The sequence below is a fragment of the Mastomys coucha genome, unplaced genomic scaffold (genome assembly GCF_008632895.1).
Source record: "Mastomys coucha isolate ucsf_1 unplaced genomic scaffold, UCSF_Mcou_1 pScaffold1, whole genome shotgun sequence".
Taxonomy (NCBI): Eukaryota; Metazoa; Chordata; class Mammalia; order Rodentia; family Muridae; genus Mastomys; species Mastomys coucha.
Genome location: NW_022196891.1, coordinates 32,367,732 through 32,391,700, shown reverse-complemented (window position 1 = coordinate 32,391,700; position 23,969 = coordinate 32,367,732). Strand labels below are relative to the sequence as shown.

General features: G+C 51.5%; 1 protein-coding gene across 1 annotated transcript; it reads right to left on the bottom strand.

The window, feature by feature from the left end:
- Nucleotides 1-17: 17 nt before the first annotated feature.
- Nucleotides 18-22,864, bottom strand: Csrp1 (cysteine and glycine rich protein 1). Its single transcript, XM_031383829.1, has 6 exons — nt 22,719-22,864; nt 12,321-12,433; nt 6,682-6,850; nt 5,236-5,365; nt 1,616-1,709; nt 18-1,197 (listed from the first exon to the last, which is right to left on the bottom strand). Exons 2-6 carry the CDS (start codon nt 12,430-12,432, stop codon nt 1,121-1,123), a joined length of 582 nt encoding a protein of 193 aa, XP_031239689.1. The 5' UTR covers nt 12,433; nt 22,719-22,864; the 3' UTR covers nt 18-1,120.
- Between the last annotated feature and the right edge of the window lie 1,105 nt (nt 22,865-23,969).

Sequence of the window (23,969 nt, the reverse complement as noted above, 5' to 3'; positions counted from 1 at the left end):
CAGACAGGAAAGCAAAGTTCAGTTCTAAATTGCTTTATTGATCAGCTTCAACAGCCCATACCTACAGCCCTTGCAGCAAATAGCTGTCCACAGCCTTGTCCCTTCAAGTCCTGGGGAGCATTGAGGCCCAGCCCTTTCTCCTCCCCGCCCCCTGGCTCCTGACCATGGGGCCTGGATGGGATGGGCAAGGTTACTAGAGAAAGGTGGGGTGAAAGAAGAAGGGTCTGGGTCTGGGTTGGAGAGGAGTGAGGACTTGGGGTTCAGAGGAACCCTCAGGAGTGGCTAGAACCCACCTCTACCCTGGGCTATGCTGCAACAGAAAGTGTCCATCCCAACCACCCGCCCCAAGGTTAGAACCAGAATTAACCACTCTAAGATCTGGACCACTCATAAATGTAAATACTTGTTCAAGGTATTCATTAGAATTTCCCTTGCCCATCAAACAGGGAACTTGATGCCTAAGGAGGTTAGACAACCTCTAGACTTTGGGGTCCTCTGACCTGGCTGGCTTGTTCTCCATTCCTAAGTGAAAAGATACTATTTCCTCATTCAAAGGCAGGCAAGAGATTAGAGAAAGAGCTCCTTCCAATGGCCCACAATCCTATCTGCACGCCTCTGCCTCTCATAGGGACTTCCCAGACTGAGATGCACCAAGAACTCAGCCTCCCACCCGGAGAAGACTCTCTGGGACCCAATAAACCACAACCTTCCCTATCCCAATTCTGGTCCTGCCTCCCTGCCCCAGGTCTCCCGCTTTGCTCTATTGGGCTCCAAAAAACATGCGCTCAGGTGTCCTGGCCAGTAGAGGGTGGACATTCAGCCTAGAAACAGAGGTCTGCGGTGGTGGGGTGTGGGGAGAGGGACCTGGTCTCTAGAAAGGGGTGACTAGACAGATGACTCCTAAAGGTAATGGTATGAAAAGCCAGGCAGGGGGAAGCCCTTAGAGGGGAAGGAGTTCAAGCAGACCCCTAAACCAAAAGAAGCCAGACACCCAAGCCCAAGGCATTAGTGATGCGCAGCAGGGCTGAGTGAGGGAGAGGACCTTGGAGGTGTCCAAGGATTCTGGGAATGGACTGCTGATGAAGAGCTCAGGCGTAGGCAAGGTGTGCAGGCAGCGGCCTCACTCTGAGTGGACCAAGGCTCCAGCTCCTTGCCCGAAGCCAAAACCTTTGGGCCCAAAGTTTTTGGCGTAGCATCCTACAGAGAGAAGAGAAGGGTAAGAATGTATTCCTCTCCCCAGAGTAGCTCCTCCTACTTCTCTTGGTGCCCGGTACCTGGAGGGCAATCCACCAATGCCTGCCTCCCTGTCTTTATTGCACTCCTAGCCTCAATAGTGAGGAGAACCACTTATTTCAATGAGGGAGTAAATCGATGGCTGGAAAACACTGGACGGATATTAAGATCCTAAGCTCTGCCCTTATCCCTTCTTCCCTGTGTTCCATCTGACCCTGCCCCAGTCTCATTCTCCTCCTTCTCCTCGCTGTGTCATGAAGCGGCCACTCTGGCCCTTGGGTTGGAAGGTAAGGGGTTAGGTTCATTTAGCGACAGCATGGTCACTTGGTCTCCAGCCCCCCCCCCAGGCTTCTAGTCTTCAGAGAGAAGTAGGGATACCCACCTTTGCAGTAGATCTCTCCATCCTTGTCTGCCAGGGTGGTTGACTCAAGGCCTTTGCCACACTTGGCACATCGGAAGCAGGACTTATGCCAGGACTAGGTAAGAGAGGAAGTGGTTAGCATCACTGCCAGCGACTAAGGGAGCCCATCATTAGATGCCATCGTGGATAGACATTTTGCAAGTCAGGTAGGGGTAACAGGGGTGCTGGGAGAATGTGGCTCAGACGCAGAGGGAGCAGGCCAGGCACCAAGGGCACACTAGTGATGTGTCACCACGGCTCCCTGCTTAGTGGTTCCAGCTGCACCATAGAAGGGGTTACATCCCACCTGGGTAGCTGCAACCCCCACAGGCTGCCAGGCAAGCCATTTCCATGCCATTTTGCCTGTGAAACTGGTATGGCTCTGGACTCATCTTGGCTCTGCCACATGCTACTTGAATGGCTGCCCCGATGTCCTCGCAGGAGACCTCTCTGTTTATCTTGCAGAATGGATGTGAGGATTTCATATTAAAACGACTGGTGCACAACTACGGAGCAGGCCATCTATCCCTGCGGTTTTCCTGGACCTCGGAGGTTCTAGAACTTGGTGCCAGGCGGCTGCCAAAATTAAATGGCTTCACCAGAGTCAAGTGCTTATATGGGGCCAGGCATGGGGGAAACCGAGTCAAACCTGTATGGTTTTTTGAAAGGAGAATAGGTCTGTCTACAGTGTACTGAACTCAATAGAAAGCCACAGAAGGCCCTTTGTCATTCCAAGAGGTGCCCCCAAGGCAGCATAGGGCAAAGAGCTTCTCCAAGGCAGGGCTCAAGACTGTATGACGTTCACATGCACACACACACAAGTGAGCACACACAGCTACACATCAACAACACAACGCAACAATCAACTCCCATCGGCAGCAGCTGGACAAGCTGAGGTGATGTGTGCACGGAAGAGGCTGGCCGCATTCAGCTGGGACAACAACAACAACAAAAACGTCTTGTAAGGCCAGTGAGTTCCTCAGCGTGACCACCCATGTCCAGGCTGGAAGGTAGGGAAAGCAGCAGGAGCCTTCAGATTTCCTGGCCACGGGACCTCACCCCTCAGCTGCTCATGTGCCCAAAATATAGCAGGAGGGGGCCCGAAATGGGGTGGACAAATCATCTTAACTCTCCTTCAGTGCTCTGTGGTGCAAACCCCTTTGTAAAGCAGAGGCCGCTACGCCAGCACTCCAGACTGGAAGAAAACTGAATTACACACAGGCCACACAAAGTACTGTCTCAGGCTTTCCAGCCACTCCTGAAATAAGCTCAGGGTCTTTGCCCAACAACAGAAGGCACCCTGTGTTCCCTGGTGCTTCTTTATGGGGCGCTGCTTTTTCTTCCCTTGTCCCACTGAACTCAAAATGCTCCTATTCGACTCCCCAGGACAACTGTTTTATTTTATTTATTTATTTACTTATTTTGGTTTTTAGAGACAGGGTTTCTCTGTGTAGCCCTGGCTGTCCTGGAACTCACTCTGTAGACCAGGCCGGCCTTGAACTCAGAAATCTGCCTGCCTCTGCCTCCCAAGGGCTGGGATTAAAGGTGTGCGCCACCACCGCCGCCAGCCTATTTTATTGTTTTTCAAGACAGAGTTTCTCTCTGTAGCTGTGGCTGCCCTGGAACTCATTCTGTAGACCAGGCTGGCCTCAAACTCACAGAGATCCACCTCCCAAGCTGAGATTAAAGGCATGTGGTGCCACCACTGCTGGGCCTCAGTGCAATCTCTACCCCATGCCATGGAAATAGAGATTCCTGGGTATTTCTTTAATAATTTCCTATTTTCATAGGCAAAGGGAAAAGATGGCTTCTGATATTACTATTTCTTCCTTTTTGTTCCTTCTAGAGGTTCTGTCTGAGATTACAGGCATATGGGTCCCTGACTGACTTAAGGCATGACGATGCCCACTACACATGTATTTCCTCATATAATCTTAAAAACATTTTGTATGTCAGAGACAGTCATGATTTCACTTAATTATGGCTCCACTCCTTGGCCCACATTACGCATAACGGATGCTCAGGAAGGCCGCCCATAAGTAAATGGCCAAACCAAGATTCAAGCAGATTATGTAGGGCCAAGGCAGTTCATCACCATGGTGGGCTTAACAACCTTTTCCTGTCTTCGAAAGTATAGAAATGCTTTCGTGGGGCGGGTGGGGGGGAGGAGGGGTAGCGGTAAGTGGTCAACAGCAGTCAGAGGCAGGGCTTCAGAATCAGGCAAGCCTGGCTGGGCTCCTGGCCTGCTTCCTAAGCTAGGAGATACGGGCATAGAAGATGTTCATTCCTATGGACCCTTTTCTAGGTCTGTGTGATGGGGATAATATCAGCAGCAATGAAGAGGTCCTGTGGTCCAGACTTGGCCCAAGCATCCATTCCCATTCCACACTCCTGACCCATTCCTCAAGATCAAAGGGCCTTCAAAGCCATGGGCCAAACCCAAAAGAGCTGGCCATGGGCTCCCAGTAACCATGGGTCCACTGGCTTGCTGTCTGAGCATGGCCAAATCACTCATTCATCCCAGGCCTCGAGTGACGTCCTCTCTGACCACTCTGCTTGAGGGTACGCGTTCTGTGACCCGCTGACTCTTACTCTAAGACTGCAAACCCCCAGGGCTCTCCTGCTCTTTCCTGAATATCAAGGAAATGATCGCTCGGCTGTTTGGACAGTTGGTTGCCTAGGGGGATTCTCCTTGAGCACTACAGATTGGGAGCCAGATGCTACTGTCGGAATAGCATGGTGGTAGGGTAGGCATAGGAATTATAAATAATGTGGAAAAGCCTTCCAGCAGGCTGACAGACCCTTAACGAAGAAAACCTTTGTCCTCCGGGTTACCAGAGTGCATTTCTGGCAGAATACAACCCATGGAACAAAATACGTATTTCGTGATGGTAAAATGTATTTCTGGAACTAAAACTCCTAAAATCTGATTAAAGCTGTGAATCCTCATCCTAGAAAGAGAAATCCTCTTAGTTATATTTATTTATCTTTTATGTACTTGAGTACACTGTAGTTGTCTTCAAACACACCACAAGAGAGCATCTGACCCCATCACATGGTTGTGAGTTATCATGTGGTTGCTGGGAATTGAACTCAGGACCTCTGGAAGAACAACAGACACTTAACCACTGAGCCATCTCTCTAGCCTGAGAAGCCCTCTCAGAAAACCTAGCCATGTAGCATTGGTGACACACACCTAAGACAGCCAGGGACTCACAGGGAAAACCTGTCTCAAAAAGAGAGCCGTGGGGAAGAGAGAGAGAAAGAGAGAGAGAGAGAACACATAAAAAAAAGAAAAGAAAACCCATCCATGAAATCTTAGCGGGTGGGCCCTTCAATATCCACCTACATCCTTAGCCTTAGCAATGCCCTACAAAGTGACCACAGATAATCTGTGGCACTGGTGATGGTATAGTTCGTGGCTTAAGTGAGTTCTGTAGGAACTGGGACAAGCGACTCACAGGGGAAAGGTCACTCGATCTCTGGAAGGAGACAGAGCGCGGGGCTCAGGCCCGCAGCAGATCTAGAGTCACACATCTCTGTAATTCACATTTCGGAAGCGCACCTCCCCCTTCCCTCCCTCATGCCCAGCAGCGCCTTACCTTTCCGGCACCAATCACCTTCTCCGCAGCATAGACCGCCTGGCTACATCTGGGACAGCGCTCAGAGCCGCCGATCTTCTGGGCAAACTTGGATGCGTTGGGGTTGGTGGTGGGCCTGTGTCCGGGGGCTCTACACAAAAGAAGTACATGTGGTAAATTGACCAACAGGGCAGGGGTGGAAATAACCCTTCCCTCTCTTGCCGGGGACCGGGCCATCAAAGCTAAGGCTACCATGGCCTCTGAGATCCCAAAGCTCAATTTCCTCATCGGCCTAGTTAAAGCCCCCAGAATCATTTAGCACATCGTTTGCTAAGAACCCTACCCCCCACCCCCACAACCCCGCCCCTCACTTCTGTAGACCATCTATCATTAGATTCTCTCCAGGAGAAATCTGCTGACAGAGCGTTCCCGTTATGGCAATGACCTTGGCTGAAGTCTGGTGAGTCTTCATCATTGGGGCCACTTCCCCACTACAAAGCCCATGGCCAGGCTGACAGCCGCCCTTTCCCAGCAGCTCAGAGGTCAGAGATGACCGAGGGCGAGAGTGGGGAGATCCAGTGACACCCTGAGTCATAGCCTAGGAAAGGAACCTACTCCCCCCACCCCACCCCACCCTCCGAGCAGGGGTGAAGGGTACCAAGCAGACGCTCCTCTGAATTTTCAATTAAAATGAAGAAACTGAACCGTAACTCTTATTGGCCCCTTTCAGCTCTGGCACTTTGTAAAAATCTAGGCCGAGTGGTCCAAGCAGAGTTCCCACTTGGTCCTCAGCTGTCCCGGCAGCCCCACACAGAGACCTAGACTGCGGTTTCCTTTCCTGGATTCTTATTTTATTTGTTCATTTTTAAGATTTGCTTTTGATATCTCTCTCTCTTCCAGTGTGTGTGTGTCTGTGCGTGAGGGTAAGGTGAACATGCATGTGTGTGCTTATAAACATGAAGACCAGAGGTCAACATTAGGTGTCTTCTTAATTCCTCTCCACCTTATTTTTTGAGACAGGTCTCTCCCTGAATCTGGAACCTACCGATTTGGCTAGACCAGCTGACTAACAAGTCCCAGGTATCCTCCTGTCTCCTCAACACTAGGACTGTAAGTGCACATTGCCAGGACCCAATTTTCACATTGGGTGCTTGGGATTAAACTCTGGCCCTCGTGTTTATGCGGCAAGGACTTTACCAAGTGATCCCTTTCCCCAGCCTGGTTTGGGATTTTATTTAGATTTTATTTAGACACAGTCTCTATTTGTAGCTCAGGTTGACCTTGAACTCAAGATCTTCCAGGTTCAGCCTCCCTAGGATGACAGGCACGGGCCACCACGTACAGCTCTCCCTTTTTAAATCCGTGGCTTCCCAGACCTTCCACTGTTTAAGCAAAGGTGTTTCATTGGTATCCATTTCAGAAGCAGGGCAATAACTCAAGTACAGGTAGAGAGGATCATGTACTCACTCCTCATGCTTGATGCCCAGAGACTCCCCCTTGTCTGTGCTCAGCGTGCCCGCGCCCTGCCCGTAGCCGTAGCCTTTTGGCCCATACTTCTTGCCGTAGCATGACTTGCAATAGATCTCTTCTCCATGCACTGCCACAGTGGTGCTGTCCAGATTCTTCTTGCAGACCACTGGGGAGGAGACAGGGAAATGGTGAGATGCAGCTGGGGGCCTCCCAGGACTGACTCACACAGAAAAGGAGACCAGCAGGGTGGCCAGTGGGCTGGCTTCCAGGAATATCTGATGCTAGGTGGTCAAGGCCTGGCCTCCCAGGAACGTGGGGGTGTTGACCTCAAACCTCTGTACCCTGGTACCTCTCCAAGTCTCCGTGGGCCCCAAGGTTCAGAAGCCACAGCCTAGGCAGACCTGAGCCACAGAACACCAGATGGAGTTTTTCATTCTGCCTTTAATAGAGAGACCATGTGTCCCCGATAGGAGAAGAAACAGACGGGCACAAAGGAGCACATGGCTTTCCTGCCTCTGGCAGTGAGTGGCATAGAAAGAACACATCTGGGGGTGTTATTACAGCGGGAGCAGGAATGAGGTGAAATGATACATCCCCAAAAGAAACGGGACATGGATAAAACGGCCAACACAGTGGGTTTTGAAATGGGATGCAAGTCAGTCTCTGAACCACAGGGAGATGAGGGGCTGGACACGATAGGAGGATGTTCCGAGTCACAGCATAGGAGAGGCAAGGGATGGAGTGAGCTAGAAAACCTTCAAGCCGTGAGCACTTCCCGGTTAAGCTCACAGTGAGCTCGCTGTGCCAGATATCCAACATACAAGGTCTACGGAGAGTCTGGCTTCAGATCCCGGCTCCCCATTCCACTTAGATGGCTGAGACAAACTATTCTGTCTTTTCAGGCTCTGTGTTCTCATTTATGAGTGTGGGTAATCTCATCGGCCCTAAAAGGTAGCTTGGAGATCTCAAGTGAGATCTCAGATGTGACGTGCCCAACTCAATACCCTATGCACAAAAGGTTCGCAATAAATGTCAGCTACTCACACTAGCACTGTGTACAGGTGGTACCATGGGAGAGAGCGTTTGCGTCCATCCTGCCTCCTATTATGCCCTAAATACTGGAGTTGAGTCTGCCCAACTGAACAGCATGGGAGAATGCCTCCTTTGAAGCTGGACGTCTACAGACACCGAGGGAGAGAGGTTGAGCTTCCTTACAAGTTGCCATTCTTTGCCTTTAAAGAACCAGCCCTCCCCCCAGTTCTCTATGGGCCCCAGGTTGGGGACTTCAGGCTAAATAAGGACCCTCTTCTCCAGGACTTGAGATCTCTACCTCATTCCAATCCTCTCAGCCACCCAAATATGGAACCTCCCACCACCTCCCCTGGGGCTTGGCTCCAGGGAACATTAAGGCAAGGCAGAGAACACCAGGCCAAGGCTCCAGCATTCCCTTCTAGGGAGGGAAGTCAGGAACTAGCCCAGCCCACAACTGTTTCCCTTAGACCTACTTTGAATCAGGAATTCCAAAATCGAAGGGAAGGCAGAAAACAGAGATAGCAGTGGTTAGAGAGGAAAAGACCTTTTTTGGCTGGTGTCTCCAGCAAAGCCTGAGGATTTACAGGTGGAGACTGGAGACATCCACCAGGGCCTACAAGCCCATGCCTGTAAATGCTTCCCCCCCCCCCCCCCCCCCCGCCGCCCCTGTATCCTGATCAAGACCACCTGCTCCTTTCTATATTACCTTGGTTTTCTCAAAGGTACACTCCCGCCCACTGTAACCCCACCACAGCCTCCCCCCCCTCCACCCAAGTAATATTAGTAGGGGTTTACTTGTAGAATCGCTCAAAAAAACTTGGCCAAGGGAAATTTTGAATATATCCTTCATTCAAGGAAGTCCTGAATAAATGTCTACCAAATCAGGTTAAGCAAAACAGAAACAAGCAAAACAGAAACCCTAGGTTAATGAACCACATTGTCCGGAAACTGCTTCCAGACGCTACCTGGCTCCATGCTCTTTGGGAATATGGAAAAGAGGCACCCATTCACCACACCCGAAGATGGAGAGTGACCACCTCTGGAAGAAAAACCAAAACCCACAAAAACTGCTCAGGGTCACGGAGTCTTCCAGAAGCAAGGCCAGGCCAGATCCCAGCTCTGATTTCCAGTCCCGGTTTTCTGCCAGGCTGTCACTCTTCCAAGAAGTGGAAAGTGAAAACTGACTTTAAGCCTTAGCCCAGGGGGTCAGAGTGTGTCTAGGGCTTCTCTGGGTCTCTCCTGTGCTCACGGAGTCTGTGGGACAGCTTAAGGCCCACCGCAGACTTCAGTTCCACCGGCCTCCAGCACAGGGCTGACTAATACAGACAGGCCTTTCTTGTCCACAGAAATAGCCTGGCTCACCCCAAGAAGGACCCGGTTGCAACTCAGGGTTGGACACACCACCTCGGGGAAGGCTCCTATAGGCCTGAACTCAAGCTGCACCTATTACCCACTTGCCGTCTAGGGGCAAGAGGCTTCTTTCTCCTCAGCGCCAAGGCGGAAGAGTAGAGGTGAAAGGCAGGCTTACTGTAGGCTTCTCGCCTCAGGCCAAACCCAGGAAGGCGTGCCTCTTGTTTTTCCTACTGCATCCTGGCTTCCTCATACCTATCCTAAACCTTCTGAAAAGTATAGACAGGGTGAGAAACTGAGTTGAGTCTATGACCAAAGTAACAGACCTTCTTTTTTTTTTTTTTTTTTTTTTTTTTTTTTTTTTGGTTTTTCAAGACAGGGTTTCTCTGTGTATCCCTGGCTGTTCTGGAACTCACTCTGTAGACCAGGCTGGCCTCGAACTCAGAAATCCGCCTGCCTCTGCCTCCCAAGTGCTGAGACCTTCTTTTAAGGAACCATCCTAGGCTAACAAAATGGCCCCGACTGCCCTGCGGGCCAGAACCTGCTGGCCTTTCCCTTCCCGAGGAGGGACAAGCCCTTTGATTCTATGGGTTACCATGGATTCAGGCAGACACATCAACCAGGGGACTGGAAGGGAGGATGAAGCTCCTCCCAGTCCTGACCAAGTCTAGGGTGAGATCCTGCCCTGCACTGGTGCTGTCTAGGGTACTAGGGATAAGACAGTGGGGATATAATCCCAGCATGCCTGGAGTGCAGGACTCCTGATCAGCTCAGAGCTGTGATCCCTGGAAACTACACAGGCCCAAGTCACCACACACACAGCCATCCCCCAGAGCATCGGTTCTCAGCCTTCCTAGTGCTGTGACCCTTTAATACAGCTCCTCAAGTTGAGGTGACCCCAACCATAAAATTATTTTCGTTGCTTCTTCATAACTGTAATTTTACTATGGTTATGAATCATCATGTTAATATATGTGTTTTCCAAAGGTCCGTGAAAGGGTTGTTGGACACCCCCACCCTCCCCACTCCCTCTCATACCCCCATCTCCCATCCCTCCACTACTACCCTCCACCCCCACCCTACCACCCATGCCCCACTCACTCCCACCCCCACCCCACCACCCACGCCCCACTCCCACCCCCATCAAAGGTCTGCGGCCCTAAAGTAACAGCTGTTGAGCAGCCTCGCCTCAACCTGGTTTTCTGCAATTGCTTCTAATCCCTGACACCTCCTCACACCCTGCCCTGGGCCCTGTTCCTTCCTTTCTGGGCCACCCCCTGAATTCCTGAACTCCATCCACGCCTGACCAGAAGCTAGCCCTTCACATTAGGACTTTAGCAGGAGCTCTGGACACAGCTGGTCCCTTTTAGTCAGTGGTTTAGGAAACATTTGAGAGCAGAGAGGAGCCTTTCAAGCCCAGAAGTCCAGACCCCCTTCCCAACTGGCACCAAGCTGTCTCTTATTCCCTCTGGGGGCGGGGGTGGGAGCGGGGTGGGGGTAAAGGCTTGAAAAGTCCCCACATGATGAGCTGCGGAGGACCAGCTGTCTGCGGCCTCCTTGGCAGGCTGGGAGCCAGCAGAGCTCCACAAAAGCTTGTCATCTCCTCATTTATCACATGAACCCTGGGACTGGCCCGCATGGCCCGATGGGCAGAGTGAGAACCCCTGCTGTCCCATGCTGGGTGGCGGCAGGCTGGCCTGCACAGCAACAGGTAGTGATGTGACTGTCAGGTGAATACACACACATGTGTTCTCTGGATCCCACTCCAGATCAAACCAGATGGGCTGAGCTCCTGGCTACTGATCCTGGGTCTCAGATGGGCTGGGACTTCCAGCTCACCTGAGCTCTCCTGAGCTCCTTCTTGCCAGAGCACCTTTATCAATGAGCATGTGTGAGTTTCTGTATTTACTGAACACTCACACGGCTTTGTGCTTCTTTTGCTCTACAAACTCCTTTCCCTTCAGTTCTCACAGTAACCCTCGCGGTATTGAACTTGTCCATCATCACACCAACAATAGTAAATTATAATCCCAGCCCTGACCAGACTGGCTCTGAAGATTGAGGCTTAACGAAGGTGTCCTACTGCCTGCTGTGGGGCCTAACTTCCAGAAAAAAACAGCTGCTTCGGCTCTGGCCACAAAGAACACATCACTTAAGAATGAGAAGCGGGGCTGGAGAGATGGCTCAGGGGTGAAGAGCACTGACTGCTCTTCCAGAGGTTCTGAGTTCAAATCCCAGCAACCACATGGTGGCTCACAATCATCTGAAATGGGATCTGGTCCCCTTTTCTGGTGTGTCTGAAGACAGCAACAGTGTACTCATACATTAAGTGAATAAATAAATCGTAAGGAAAAAAAAAAAGAATACGGGTGGTGGTGGTGCATGCCTTTAATCCCAGCACTTGGGAGGCAGAGGCAGGAGGATTTCTGAGTTCGAGGCCAGCCTGGTCTACAGAGTGAGTTCCAGGACAGCCAGGGCTACACAGAGAAACCCAGTCTCAAAAAAACAAAAAAAAAAAAAAAAAAGGATCAAGGAGAGGCTTCTCCAAGTCACCGCTTTCGGGACACATCGCCTGATCCAGGTACCAGCTCTGGCAGCATCAGAGGGGCACGGTTCCTGGGTTAAGCCGACCTCACTCAGTTGCTCTGTGCCCTATGCATGATTTTCTATGCCACTGAGGTACTAGAGTGGCTCACACTGGATCTGGGGAGCAGAGAGCAATGGACTTGGAGCTCCTCCTTCCCTCTGTGATGGATGGGTGGGATGAGAACCCTGCAGCCCCTGTGCCCAGAACAAGGGGCTGAGCGAGCAAGAGAGTTAATCTTCCTCCTCTCTGACCTTCCCCACAGGGTCGAGGCCTCTCTTACCCAGCGAGGGACAACTGGAAGGCTAGTGAGACTTCGGGGTGGAAAGCGTCTCTCTCAGAAATGATAGGAGAGTGGCGGAAACAAAGGGAGAGTGGAAAGTTTTCCTGAGTGAGCCTTTCCAGCTTGGCTCTCAGCCCTGCCCCCACCCCCACCCCAACACACACCCCGGCCACCCCCACCAGCTCTGGCCAGTTCACCCCTCAGAAAACAGCTTCTGAAGGGAACAAAGAGGCCCTTAAGTGTTTCCCTCCCCAGCTGTGCTTCAGCCAAATGTCAAGCTGTTTACATCCCCCGGGAACAGTTCCCTGGGGTGTCGACAGGCCGAGCCTGTGGGGACAGGCCAGTCCGGGTCCCCTGGCAGCAATGGTAGGCCTGGGCGGTACTCACTGCACAGGAAGCAGGATTTATGGAAGCTGTTGCCCTCGCACTGGACCTCCTCAGCAAAGTAGACTGTCTTCTGGCACACCCCACATTTCTTGCCTCCTCCCCAGTTTGGCATTCTGGGAAAAAAAACACACACAAAAATGAGAACGGGGTTCATACACAGGGAGATGAAAACACACAGGGCCCATGGCAAGGAGGCCTCGCAGGGGATGGCGGGTCTGGGGAGGTTACTTCTGATTTGTTCTTAAGAGCATTCTCCAGCTGCTGCTGGCAAGTGTGTGTGCATGTGTGTGTGCATGTGTATGTGTGTGCATGTGCATTTTGTATGTGTGTGCATGTGTGTATGTGTACGTGTGTGCATGTGCGTGTGCACGTGTGTGCGTGTGCATGTGTATGTGTGTATTGTGTGTGCATGTGTGTATGTGTGTACATGTGTATGTGTGAATGCGTGTGCATGTGTATGTGTGTATTGTGTGTGCATGTGTTTGTGTGTATGTGTGTGGGGGTTCCCTCTCCTACTTCATCCTATTCGCTGGGGAGCTGCAGTGGATTGGCCCTACACTCCACACCCTATATGAAAAGATCATAAGTAAGATACAAGGTCTACAAACAGAATCCAAGTGTGGTGTGAGTGACCTAGCTGGGCCAAGCACACCATGGTTTACCACAGAGAATGGCTCCAAAGGGCCAGACCAACCAGAGTCTGTCCATCTCAAAGCAGGGCCAAGTTCACAAGTAGCCAAAACTCAGCTTGTCAACGGACGGACATACGGGTGGAAGGAAAGGAGCCCAGTAGACCATCACAATGCAGTGGCTCAGAGTCATTGGCTCTGACAGAGAAAGGAGTCAGGTAGGGTAGGATCTGCTGGGAGGGTGCCAGCGTGCAAACGTGAAATGAATTTATAGTCCCAGCTAGTACACACAATCCAGGTATCTTATTTACAAACCGTAAGCCTCGATAGGGCAGGTTTGGAGCTATACTAACTTATTCCCCAGCTATAAAGTCATTTGTTACTTGCTGTTTCTCCTGGCCACGTGTGCCATGGTCTCATGGCGGCATCTTCCGCCTCCGACTTTTACTGCTCGACCCATGGAGCCTCCTCTATAACAGCTATTCTTTGAACCACACACAAAGGCATGTATATATCATTGTATGTGATATATATGATTGTATGTCACATATTATATATATACATATATATGTGTGTATATATATATGTACGTATATATATATATATATGTATGTATGTATGTATGTATGCTAGGTGACAGGGGAAGGGTTAAGTCCTGCCTGTGATGCCAACACTTATAAGGCTCAGACACATCTGAGACCTTTGTCTTAAAAACCAAAACAAGCCGGGAGGTGGTGGTGCACACCTTTAATTCCAGTACTTGGGAGGCAGAGGCAGGCGGATTTCTGAGTTTGAGGCCAGCCTGGTCTACAAAGTTGAGTTCCAGGACAGCCAGGGCTACACAGAGAAACCCTGTCTCAAAACAAACAAACAAACAAAAAACCCAAGCCAGATATGGTAGAAAAGTCTATACCGCCTCCCCCCCTCCACCTCCCACCCCCACAACCCTCCACTCCTCTATTTCTCCCACCCCACCCCCGCTTCTCTACCCCCTACCCCCACCACACTCTGAAGATGAGACAGTGTCTCAACAAAAGATAATAATTAAAACAAACAAAAAAGGTTTAAAAGAACACAAGAGGTGGGCACGCAGGGCATTGTCTTCAAGTGCTACAAAGTGAGATTTGGGGCACCCCCTGCCTCTCTAGGCCTGCCTGCCCAGGGCTGGGATTAAAGAAAGGCATTGGCCAAAGCGCTCCAGGCGATACCAAGCAGGTAGGTTGGGCTAACTTGGAAATACTCTAGGTGTTGGTTCAGAGCTATGGTCCTGATGCCAGACAGTTCAGGCTGGTTTTGATCCTGCCTCTCACTCGCAGTGTGACCCTGGACAAGGGTCTTTGGACCTTCCAGACTTTCATTTCTGCATCTCGAAAATGGGGCTGAAAATAAGAGTTCTTCACAGATTATTTCCGGGGACTAGAGGAAGTACAAGATGTCAATGGTCCGGCACACGGTAAGTGTTCCACAACTATAAAACGAGCCAACAACTGTAGAACAGACAGCTGATCTCACGTGCCAGGGGCACAGGGACTTGGAGGACAGCCGGTGTCCTTAAGTGGATGACCTGCTTCTTTCCTGTCCCCCAACAAATAAAGCGCTGAAGGGGCAGTTGACCCTCAGAGCTCTTCAAAGAAGACTTTGAAAGGAAGATGTGCTCTTGAAGGCTCAGTCAATGGAGGACAGAAGATGGGTGTGAAGGACGCTGAGGACAGTAAGTAGACACAGGGTGCTAGGGAAGGAAAAGAATGGGAAACAGAGTTTGTTGTTCAAGAGCAAAAAGAGCCAGGCAGTGATGGCCTTTAATCCCAGCATTTGGGAGGCAGAGGCAGGCGGATTTCTGAGTTCAAGGCCAGCCTGGTCTACAGAGTGAGTTCCAGGACAGCCAGGGCTACACAGAGAAACCCTGTCTCAAAAAACCAAAGCGCCAAAGGAGTCTAATGAGAAAGCGTCCCCAAATCTGTGTCATGGAGTCCCCATGCCCTGCACAGCAGCCGACACACAGGTATACGAATGGATATCCAAAGGGCAGTGGGGGAATGGGTGGCTTTAAAAGCTCACATGAGTCTGGGTCACATGTATCTCTGTAGCGCCTGAGACTTAAGACGTGGGACCCAGTAAACGTGTGCAGGCTGAGAAGCCAGCCTAAGTGCTAGTGATGCCTGGTTACTGAGACCAGACAACACCATGTCAAAAGGCGCAAAGTGTTGTTGGAACAGGAGAGATACGTGTTCACCCCCTCACCCTGAAAGCTGGGGTTCCATCTAGTCCCAGTCTCCTGCATTCTTACCTAACTACTGTCACCACCATGCGAAATCCCATAGATCTACAGCCCTGCCTTTCTTCGTAGTCTAACCCCAGCTAATTTCTGATGAGCTTCTGTAGGAGTGCCCACAGCTACCTCCATTTGCAGATGAGCCATCTGAACTCCCACCCGATCTTTCCAGATCTATCCATTTTGCTCGTGGCGACATCACCACCCCTCTATGTTTGTACAAGAACAAAGATGGTGTACAAGAACAAAGATGGCGCTCTTCGCTCTTCCCTAAGTGTGTCCTGCTCTGCTCCCCTTTCCTTGCTCACTAGCCCCCAAGGCTGTATACCACGCCGTTTAGGTTGTACGGCCCCATGGCACCTTACCTGCTCCTCTGCCCATCCCCTCCACTTGCCTGGTTGCCTCGCCTTCACCCAGCAAGTGTGGCCACCCCTAGAAGAATATGTCTATGTCTGCTACATACATTAGTCTCATTTTTTAGCCATGACACGTGACCTGGACCTAACCTAGTTATATGCGGTTGGTTATGTGTGAGAACATAGGATAGGAATTCCTGGGAGCTCTGGAGAAGAAAAGTTAGCCGGTCTTCTGAGAGACCTTCTTTGGAGCAAGTGCCCTCCATCCCTACCCTAAGCAAGGAGATAAGAGCAAGGTACAGTCAGCCCAAAATAGAACTGAAAGAGTTCTATTAAGTAAACCAAGTCTTGGTTGATGTCATTGAACAACCAGCTTAAGCCAAGTCTATATAGCTCAATGTGCTGCTGAATGCTAGTTACACAAACAACAACCTCTCTTTATTTACTGTTATGTCGCTTACTTGACGGTCACCTAAGGGGTGTCCAGAGTGACCTGGCACATCCTAATCCATCCCCACGCAGCCACTCCCAGCTTTCTCACACAGCATTCTTCTCACAACCCCCAGAAACCAAGGATGCCCTGCCGCCATACGTCATAACTCGGCCCTGGGTCTTGCAGACCTCAGCTTGCTTGACCTCAGCTGGTTTGTCTGACCCCACAGGCCGGAAGCTGTCCATTTAGTCTTTGTTCAATCCTGAGTGCTCAGCCCAACATGAAGGAAACCTCAGAGCAGGCCTTCCTGAAGAGCTAGGAGGATGCCGATGAGTTGGGTGCACCACCTCCTACAGGAGAGCTGGAGAGACAGACCATCACTGGCTGCTCACATCCGCTTTCCTTCAGTCTAGGACTGACCCCTGCTCCACCGGTTCACGCGTCCTGTAGGCAGCTTCCTCTACCTGCGGGTGACCTCTCTGCCTCCTCAGATAACCTTGGGACCAGTCCCCCACCCAGCCTCTCACGACCCCTTCAGCCTCTTTCTGTCCTGAGGACTCCAGGGCTTAACTGTACTTGCTGAACAAAGTTTCGGCTGCAAGCCCATGTAAGGGAAGCGCAGTTCAGCAAGAAAAACACACACGTCACTGTCTAACTGACAGCCATCCCTGCTCCTTCCTTGTTCTGGGAACCCAGGTTCTGCAGCAGAGGACAGTCCTCTGAGGCCAGGGAATAGATGCCCAGTTTGCAGATAAAGAAAACCAAGTCCAGAGAGGTTGGGCAACCAGTTCATAGCACCACAGCTGTAGGAAGCAGAACTGGATTCTAAGAAAGGTCCAAACAGTTCTGTCCTCTGTGAGCCCAGTCATCGGGCTATGGACAGAGCATGTTCAAGGGTGGCTGCATGGGGTGGGTACACAGTTCATCAAATGGGTTCTTCTCTTGGACTTTCTCCTTCCTGTGCAACTCCCTAAAGCAACAGGGGACATACTCATGTCCCTAGGGACACCCGCTAAGGGAGGAACAGTCCCTTAGCCGCGTGGTGGGAAGCCAGTCCAAGCAGTGTTTTGTTCAGACACAAAGCCCTTCTCCCGCTGGGGGAGACCCACAGCTCCATACAGGCCTCTTCTTGTTCTCGCTGGCCTGGTGTCAGGGGCTCATATCCAGCAGGGCTCCAGGGAATCAGGAACATGGTGGGGGGTGGGGGGAAGAGAGGGAGGGCGATGGGTGAAACCCAAGGACCTGCCAGTGCAGGGGGTCCTCTCTGGATGTCCCCATTCCTTGAGCTGGGAATCTGATTGGAACTCCAGAAGTTCCAAGAGAGACAGCATTAACAAGGCCACAGCCAGGAAGCATGCTCCATCCTCTGCCCAGATGATGGAGTCAGTAGTCAGTATGCAGACAGTCCCGGCTGGAGGGGTCTGTGGCCACCTCCTTCCCCCATCCGCCTGAGGGGAAGCTGGATTGCCTTAAAAGGAAGGCTGTTCTTAGTCTGCCAAAGGCTTAGAGGGGTGGCGGTTCATTCTCAATCGCCTTCCTAGTCCTGAAGCACAGAAGGCTTCCTGGAGGCCGTGCCCAGAGCTCAGGAAACTGGAGCTGGGGTTCAAGAGTGCATTGCACCTCTTCCTAGACTGCCACACTTCTGACTTCATCTGTTTGTCCCTAAAACGGAACACTCCCATATTCTGATGCCTAAATGAGAAGGGACAATGGGACCGCACCGTAGGGGCCACTAGGTGCGCCTCTGGTTGACATCTACAGCCTAGCCCAGTCAGATGTAGGGACAGATACCTGACTGCTTTCCTTCCCGACTGGTCTATGTCTGCAAGAAGCAAGACTTAAGAGGCCACACACCAAGAACGTGGACGAGGATCTCCCAACCTGTCTGCCGGCCAAGCTAACGAGTCTATGACAAGCTATTTCCCTGGAGTCCAGTTCTCCAGTACCCCCTGGCCACCTGCAACTCCCTGCAGGGACCTAGGTCTTTCTTCAGACTTTCTGGTATGTGGCTCTAGGTGAACAAATCATCGCTATTGGGCCAGAGGTGCACATGCCTATAACCTCAGCACTTGGGCAGGAGAGGCAGGAGGATGACCATTGAGGCTAGGACATCTAAGGGCTTCACATATCTGAAAATAATGAGGGCTCACTACTGTCTTCGGTTTTTTGTTTTGGTTTGTTTTGGTTTGGTTTTTGTTGTTGTTGTTGTTTTGTTTTTCGAGACAGGATTTCTCTCTGTAGCCCTGTCTGTCCTGGTACTCACTCTGTAGACCAGGCTGGCCTCGAACTCAGAAATCCGCCTGCCTCTGCCTCCCAAGTGCTGGGATTAAAGCCCTGTGCCACCACCACCCGGCACTACTGTCTTCTGTGACTGCATTTTCCACAGAGGGTTCGCTCCTTCAGACAGTCCCGTTCCCTGTGGGACTTGCTGACTTTGATCTGTTTGTCCAAGTTAACTGTCTTGATAATCTGAAAAGACAATAAGAGCTGACTTTTCTGCCAATGGCTGGGTACTTGACATGTTAAGATCCTCGGGGCTAGGTAGAGGCTGGGAGGCAATGGCTGCCCTCTTTAGACAGACTAACTCAAGCCTGCTGCTCAACCTAGTCGGCTCATGCCCAGCTCTACAGAGGCTCAGTCTTAAAAGGATGCAAGATGGTGACCTTTATAGCAGTAGAGGATGGGGCGAGCATGGGGCATAGACTCTCACAGAAGTGATGGATTCAGTCGGTCATGTTTCACGTCAAAAGAACCACCTGGGTTCTAAGCCTGCCAGGCACCTATGCCCAAGAAGGGCCTGCCTCATCAAACGCTTGACAAGCCACCTCACATCTTTCTCCAGTGGAAAAACACCATCTCTCCCACTCCATAATCCCTATTCCCTCAGGTGAAAGAGGGCTTGACAGGCTCAGGGCTCCAGTCCCCACCTTCTTGGTCTGGTAGAGACCTGTTAGCTTTTATCCGGGTAGATTTGAGCTGCTAGAAGTTCCCTGGGCTCTCTGGAACCTGCCAGGTAGACAGGAGTGTTGTCAACCTTTCCAACCCTGAGGCTGTCTCTTCCACGCCTCCATGCCTCCAATCCTCCACGCCCCCACACCCAGAGAGAGCTGCCAGAGCCAGAGGGGAGGTGGCACAGTTCAGAGCCCAAGAAGCCTACATCTTAGGCATGACACCTGAGTGTCCGAGGCGCAGACCTAACCTGAAGATAAAGAAGTCCCTGGTAGAAAAGGGGTACCTCCCAAAAATGAGCTCAGTCTCAGCTTTACAGGTTCCCCTCCCCCCCCCCAAAGTGACTTCATTAATCCCTAGCATGTGGTTCCCCTCTGAGAAGTCAGTCAGACCTCCCTGAGCTATCGTTACTCCATCCCCACGTCCCACGTCCCCCAGAACGTGACTGTAACTGAGATCTTGCTCTCCCATCCCCACCCCCAGAGAACCCCCAATTCCCCATCCCCAGCTTTCTACCCTCGGAGTTCAGAAATCTGATTACCATGTGTGCAGATGGAAACAGGGACCCATGACTAGATGCAGATTCCGCGGCTGGGCCACATCCAGCCCTAGACTTCCTTAAGTATTTCTAAATGAGTACAAGAAACCTTATAATTAAGTTATGATCAAAACTGAATCTGCTTTTTGTCTGGAACGATGACGCGGAGAGCAGAACCAGCTGTTTGGGCCCCGTGTTGAACAGAAAGGTCTCAATGACTTGGAGTCATTTCTAAAAGGGAGAAGAAAGGGATATAGCCTTAACTTTGGAAATGCATTGCTCACAGCTGAAGTCTCAGACCCAGCACGAAAAGAACACCCAGACCCCGTGGGGTGAGGAACTGCCTGGCCAGCTGGGCTGCATTCCAGCTCTGAGCCTTCTAGTTCTTCCTCAGGCACAGCTCTGGACAGCACTGGAAATGCCAGAGTCTGGAAACACTAGCTGCCTCCTATTTACACACTTTACCATACATGGGAATTACTCCACACTGACGTCAGACAAATTCCTGGGGAGCTACGTAGTCCAAGCCATGTCATTACCATATACAATCCTAACAACTGGAAATGGTAGGTGAGGGCGCCTGTCAGGACTCTCACTCCTCAAGCAACAGCTCTTACAGGCGGTCCCCGTGCTGGCTGCCTCTTTTCCAGGATTTTTTTTTTTCTTTCCTGAAAACATGACTCCAAAACACAGACACATATCAGACGGGACAAAAGTCTGTCTGGGAAGTGACCTGTGGGATTCCCTGGACCCTCTGCCACTCAGCAGCCACTCCAGACACCTGGAGGACAGGCAATCTAACCATGACCCCTCCATGCTAAAGCCATTGAAGCCCTATCTGCTTTTAAATATCAGCCACCACAGAGTGGTCTTCAGCGATGACTCCATTTTCTTAGGTGACCTGGAAGGCGGAAGTGTGAAGGAGAAAAGAAAAAACGCAGGCGGGTTGTAGGAGCAGAAGGCTCTTGCTTGAACAGCGGCTCCTGGGGACCGGCTGCAATCTTATTCCTTAGCACTGTTGAGCATCTTCATCTGCAGCCACAGCCAACATCGGCCCCTTCCTCAGAAGAGACAACACAGGTGAAGGGTTTGCTCCAGCTGACAGGCAGCAAGCACAGACACTTGCTTACTACATAATCTTCTGGAAAGACCATCGAAATCAGTCTGGTGCCTCTAAGTATTTGCCATTGTGCCTGCTTAAAGCCAAACCGCTGAATGGGTGCTGCGGGACTTTTTGTCATTAACATCTCTTTGGACTTAATCCAAGGCCCCTTTAGGCTTCTAGCAAGTCAACTTTGCCCAAAGTGCCCTGCTTGCAATAAATAAACCTTAGGGGCCCACCAGAAAACTTCTTCCCAACTTGCTTTCTCCACCAGTAGACCCACAGTGAATAAAAACTTGTAAACACTAAAGTCACGGGAATTACAGACTCCATTCATTCACTCAGCAGTTGATTGTTGACTGGTTGTTGGTGTTTTAGATATTAGCCCAGGCTAGCCCCCCAACTTGTGCTCCTCCCACCATCATCTCCCAAGTGCCAGGATTCCAGGCACGTGCCACCCTAGCCAGCTTCAATCATCCATTGTTGATTTACCATTGTTGATCAAGGGCAAACATTACCCTCTCAGCCTGCAACTCTGACCCAGTAAAAGGACTGACTGGTTCTGGAGACTGAGTTACAAAAGAAAACACCTGGACCAAGAAGGCCTGTGCTAGGGCAGGCCAGAGGCAGCTTTCTCACATTTTCTCACAGAGCTGGAGACCCTGCCCTTCAGATTCTCTCCCACAGCTTCCCAAATCCTTCAGCATTGGAGCCTTGGGCACGGTTCTCCTTTCCACCTCCTCAGGCCAACACCACACCCTCTGCAGGATAAACTTCCTACCCTGACTGATGGTCCCGCCCCGGATATCCTTGCCAAGGCCTAGGGTCTCTCTGGGCAGTGCCAAGCTGGATTCTCCAACGATGCCTAGGCAGTGTTCACATGAGCCTCTCCCCCAACACAGTAGTAGCCTGGCTTCCTAAGCAGAGGCCTTGGGGAGAGGATCAGAAGGCAGGGAGGAAGCTCTAGGGCCCAGGCCTGAAGGAAAATACCTAACCTAGCTCAGAGATAACAGTGCTAACCGCAGCAGCTCCAGCACACTGAGCTTCTGCAAGAAGAAAGCAGGACGCCGAGGGCTAGGGCGTGTATGCGTGTAAGTGTGTGTGTGTGTGTGTGTGTGTGTGTGTGTAATACTCCAGAAGAAAATTGAGCTGTCACTGTGTATTAAGTGTCAAATCTGAGTTGAAACTCAGTCTGCTTGCCCTTCAGAGACCCTGTCACCAAGATTCCAGAGTACGTCTCATGATAAATGTCCCACCAAAGGCAAATGGACCGCTTGCATGCACTGACGGTGCCCATTGCAGTGCCCTGTCAGGGTGGGGAGGGCCTGTCCATTCATTCATTCACCTCAGGAAGCAAGAGGTGGCTGGGATGGTCCTGACAACAAGTACTTGCTCCCGGTCTAGACCCTTGCTCTGACTGATCACAACAGTACGGGAGCAGAAACCTGCAGACTAGAGCCAGACCTGTGCCACCTGGATGAAACACCTGTCAGATAACAGCTTGTTGGGTGACACTGCACCGTGGTGAATAAATGTACTCACTCTCTGACCCTTTCGGCTTCCCTAGCTTTCAAGAAACAGCCCCTGTTGGCTCTTTGAGATCTCAATAGTCCTCACCAAGACTTTCCATCTGGTTCTTTCAGGAAAAAAAGAAAAACCCTTATCTCCGCTCTGGCGCTACCAAGCCAGATGCACCCCCCCTCCCACTCGCGGGCACTTTCTCTCAGGAAAAGAGAGAGAGGGAAGGGGTGGCACGGATGTCCTCATCCCTCAGCCTTACAATGAGTGTCAGTGACCCACAGAATCGCCGATTGTTCTGCGGGACCTGCAGGCGGTGGGGGGTTGGGGGGTGGGGCAGGGTCACCCTGCGTCTAGAGCACGCGAAAGTCAGCTGCCCTGGAAGCCCCGGGACGGGGAGGGATCCAGCGTTTTCAGGAAAGGGAAGCACTGCCGGGCTAACTCTGGCTACTTCTCACCACCTCCCTCCTGGGATCACTCTTCCTACAAACTTTTCTTGCAGGGCTGCGACAGGACCGGAAAAACCAATAGGCGCAGGGTGCGTCCCAGGCACTCGGGCAGTTGCGGGGACCCGAGGCGGACGACCCCGGGGCGCACTCACCTGGCAGCTGCTGGGAGGCGCACGGGCGACAGCTCTCAGGGAAGCGGTGGCTGGTGGCGCCGGACTGCGCGCCGTTTTGTTTCCCCCTCCGGAAGGCGTTTCCCGCTCCACGCCAACCAGTAGGCTTTTGCACACTGCACCACAACAGGGCTGATGTCACGATTGAAGCTGTCCCCTCCCCCACCCAAAACCCAGGGCCGGCAGCCTGGGCGTGGCTGCTGCCCCAGCCGCGGGTTCTCAGTGCACCCCGTGGCGATCTCAGGCGGAAATCTTTACACCTGGGGTTGAGGGGCCGGGTTAAGAGGTTCCTCGTCTGCCACTTGGGAAAGCGGAGACCTAACTGTGAGGTCAGACTAGAGATGAACTTGGGTCCCCTAGGGAAGAGAGCGAGGGTCCTTAAATTTTCGGGTCCGGATGGCACAATGTTAAGGGGACTAACTTGCACTCAAGAGTAAGACAGACAAGGTCCCACTTCCTATGACTGACTTCTGTCAGACAGCTAGCTTTAGGCTCATCAGTAAAAGGGTTATGTGCCATCGGGATGTGATGGGGGATGAGATCCTATAAGATCCGGGAGCCCTTAGGGTAGCTGCCCTCCTCCAGGGGTTCTTGTCCCTCTGCTTTCCCCATCTCCCCGCCACCCACAAGACCTCATTCTACCACTCCTAAGTGGACCTTTCTCTAGGCTAACCTACAGAATGACAGACACAGGCTCAGGGCACTCAAAAAATGCCTCTGCGGCGGTTACCAATATGTGTTACTGGGCCCGATCACAGCGTTGCCTGTCCAGAAACCCAATCCTAGAGGTTAACTGCTGCTCCTGGGCCCAGCGTGTGTCAGGAAGCAAAGACTTAAAAGGGAGGGTCCATTTTCACTAGGGTTATAAACAGCTCCAAGCAAGAAGCGCTATGGCGCTTTCCTTGGGACCTAACTAAATGAAGAATCTGCAAGGAAAACTATGTTCCCAGTAACAGGGAGTATGGGTCGGGGTGTTAGAGCCTCAAAAGGAGTCCCTCTTCTATTTTATAAGATGATCATTGTCATTTGTTGATGTTTTGTAAAGTTGTTTTGTTTGACATAGAGGCTCACTGTGTAGCCCGGCTGGCCTGGAACTCATTATGTAGACCAGGATGGCCTTGAACTCAGAGATTTTCCTGCCTCTGCTTTCTAAGCACTAAGATTAAAAGGGCCAGCTACCAGCATCATTATTATTTACTATTTCTGAGATCAGAGGGACTTGAGCCTTCATCA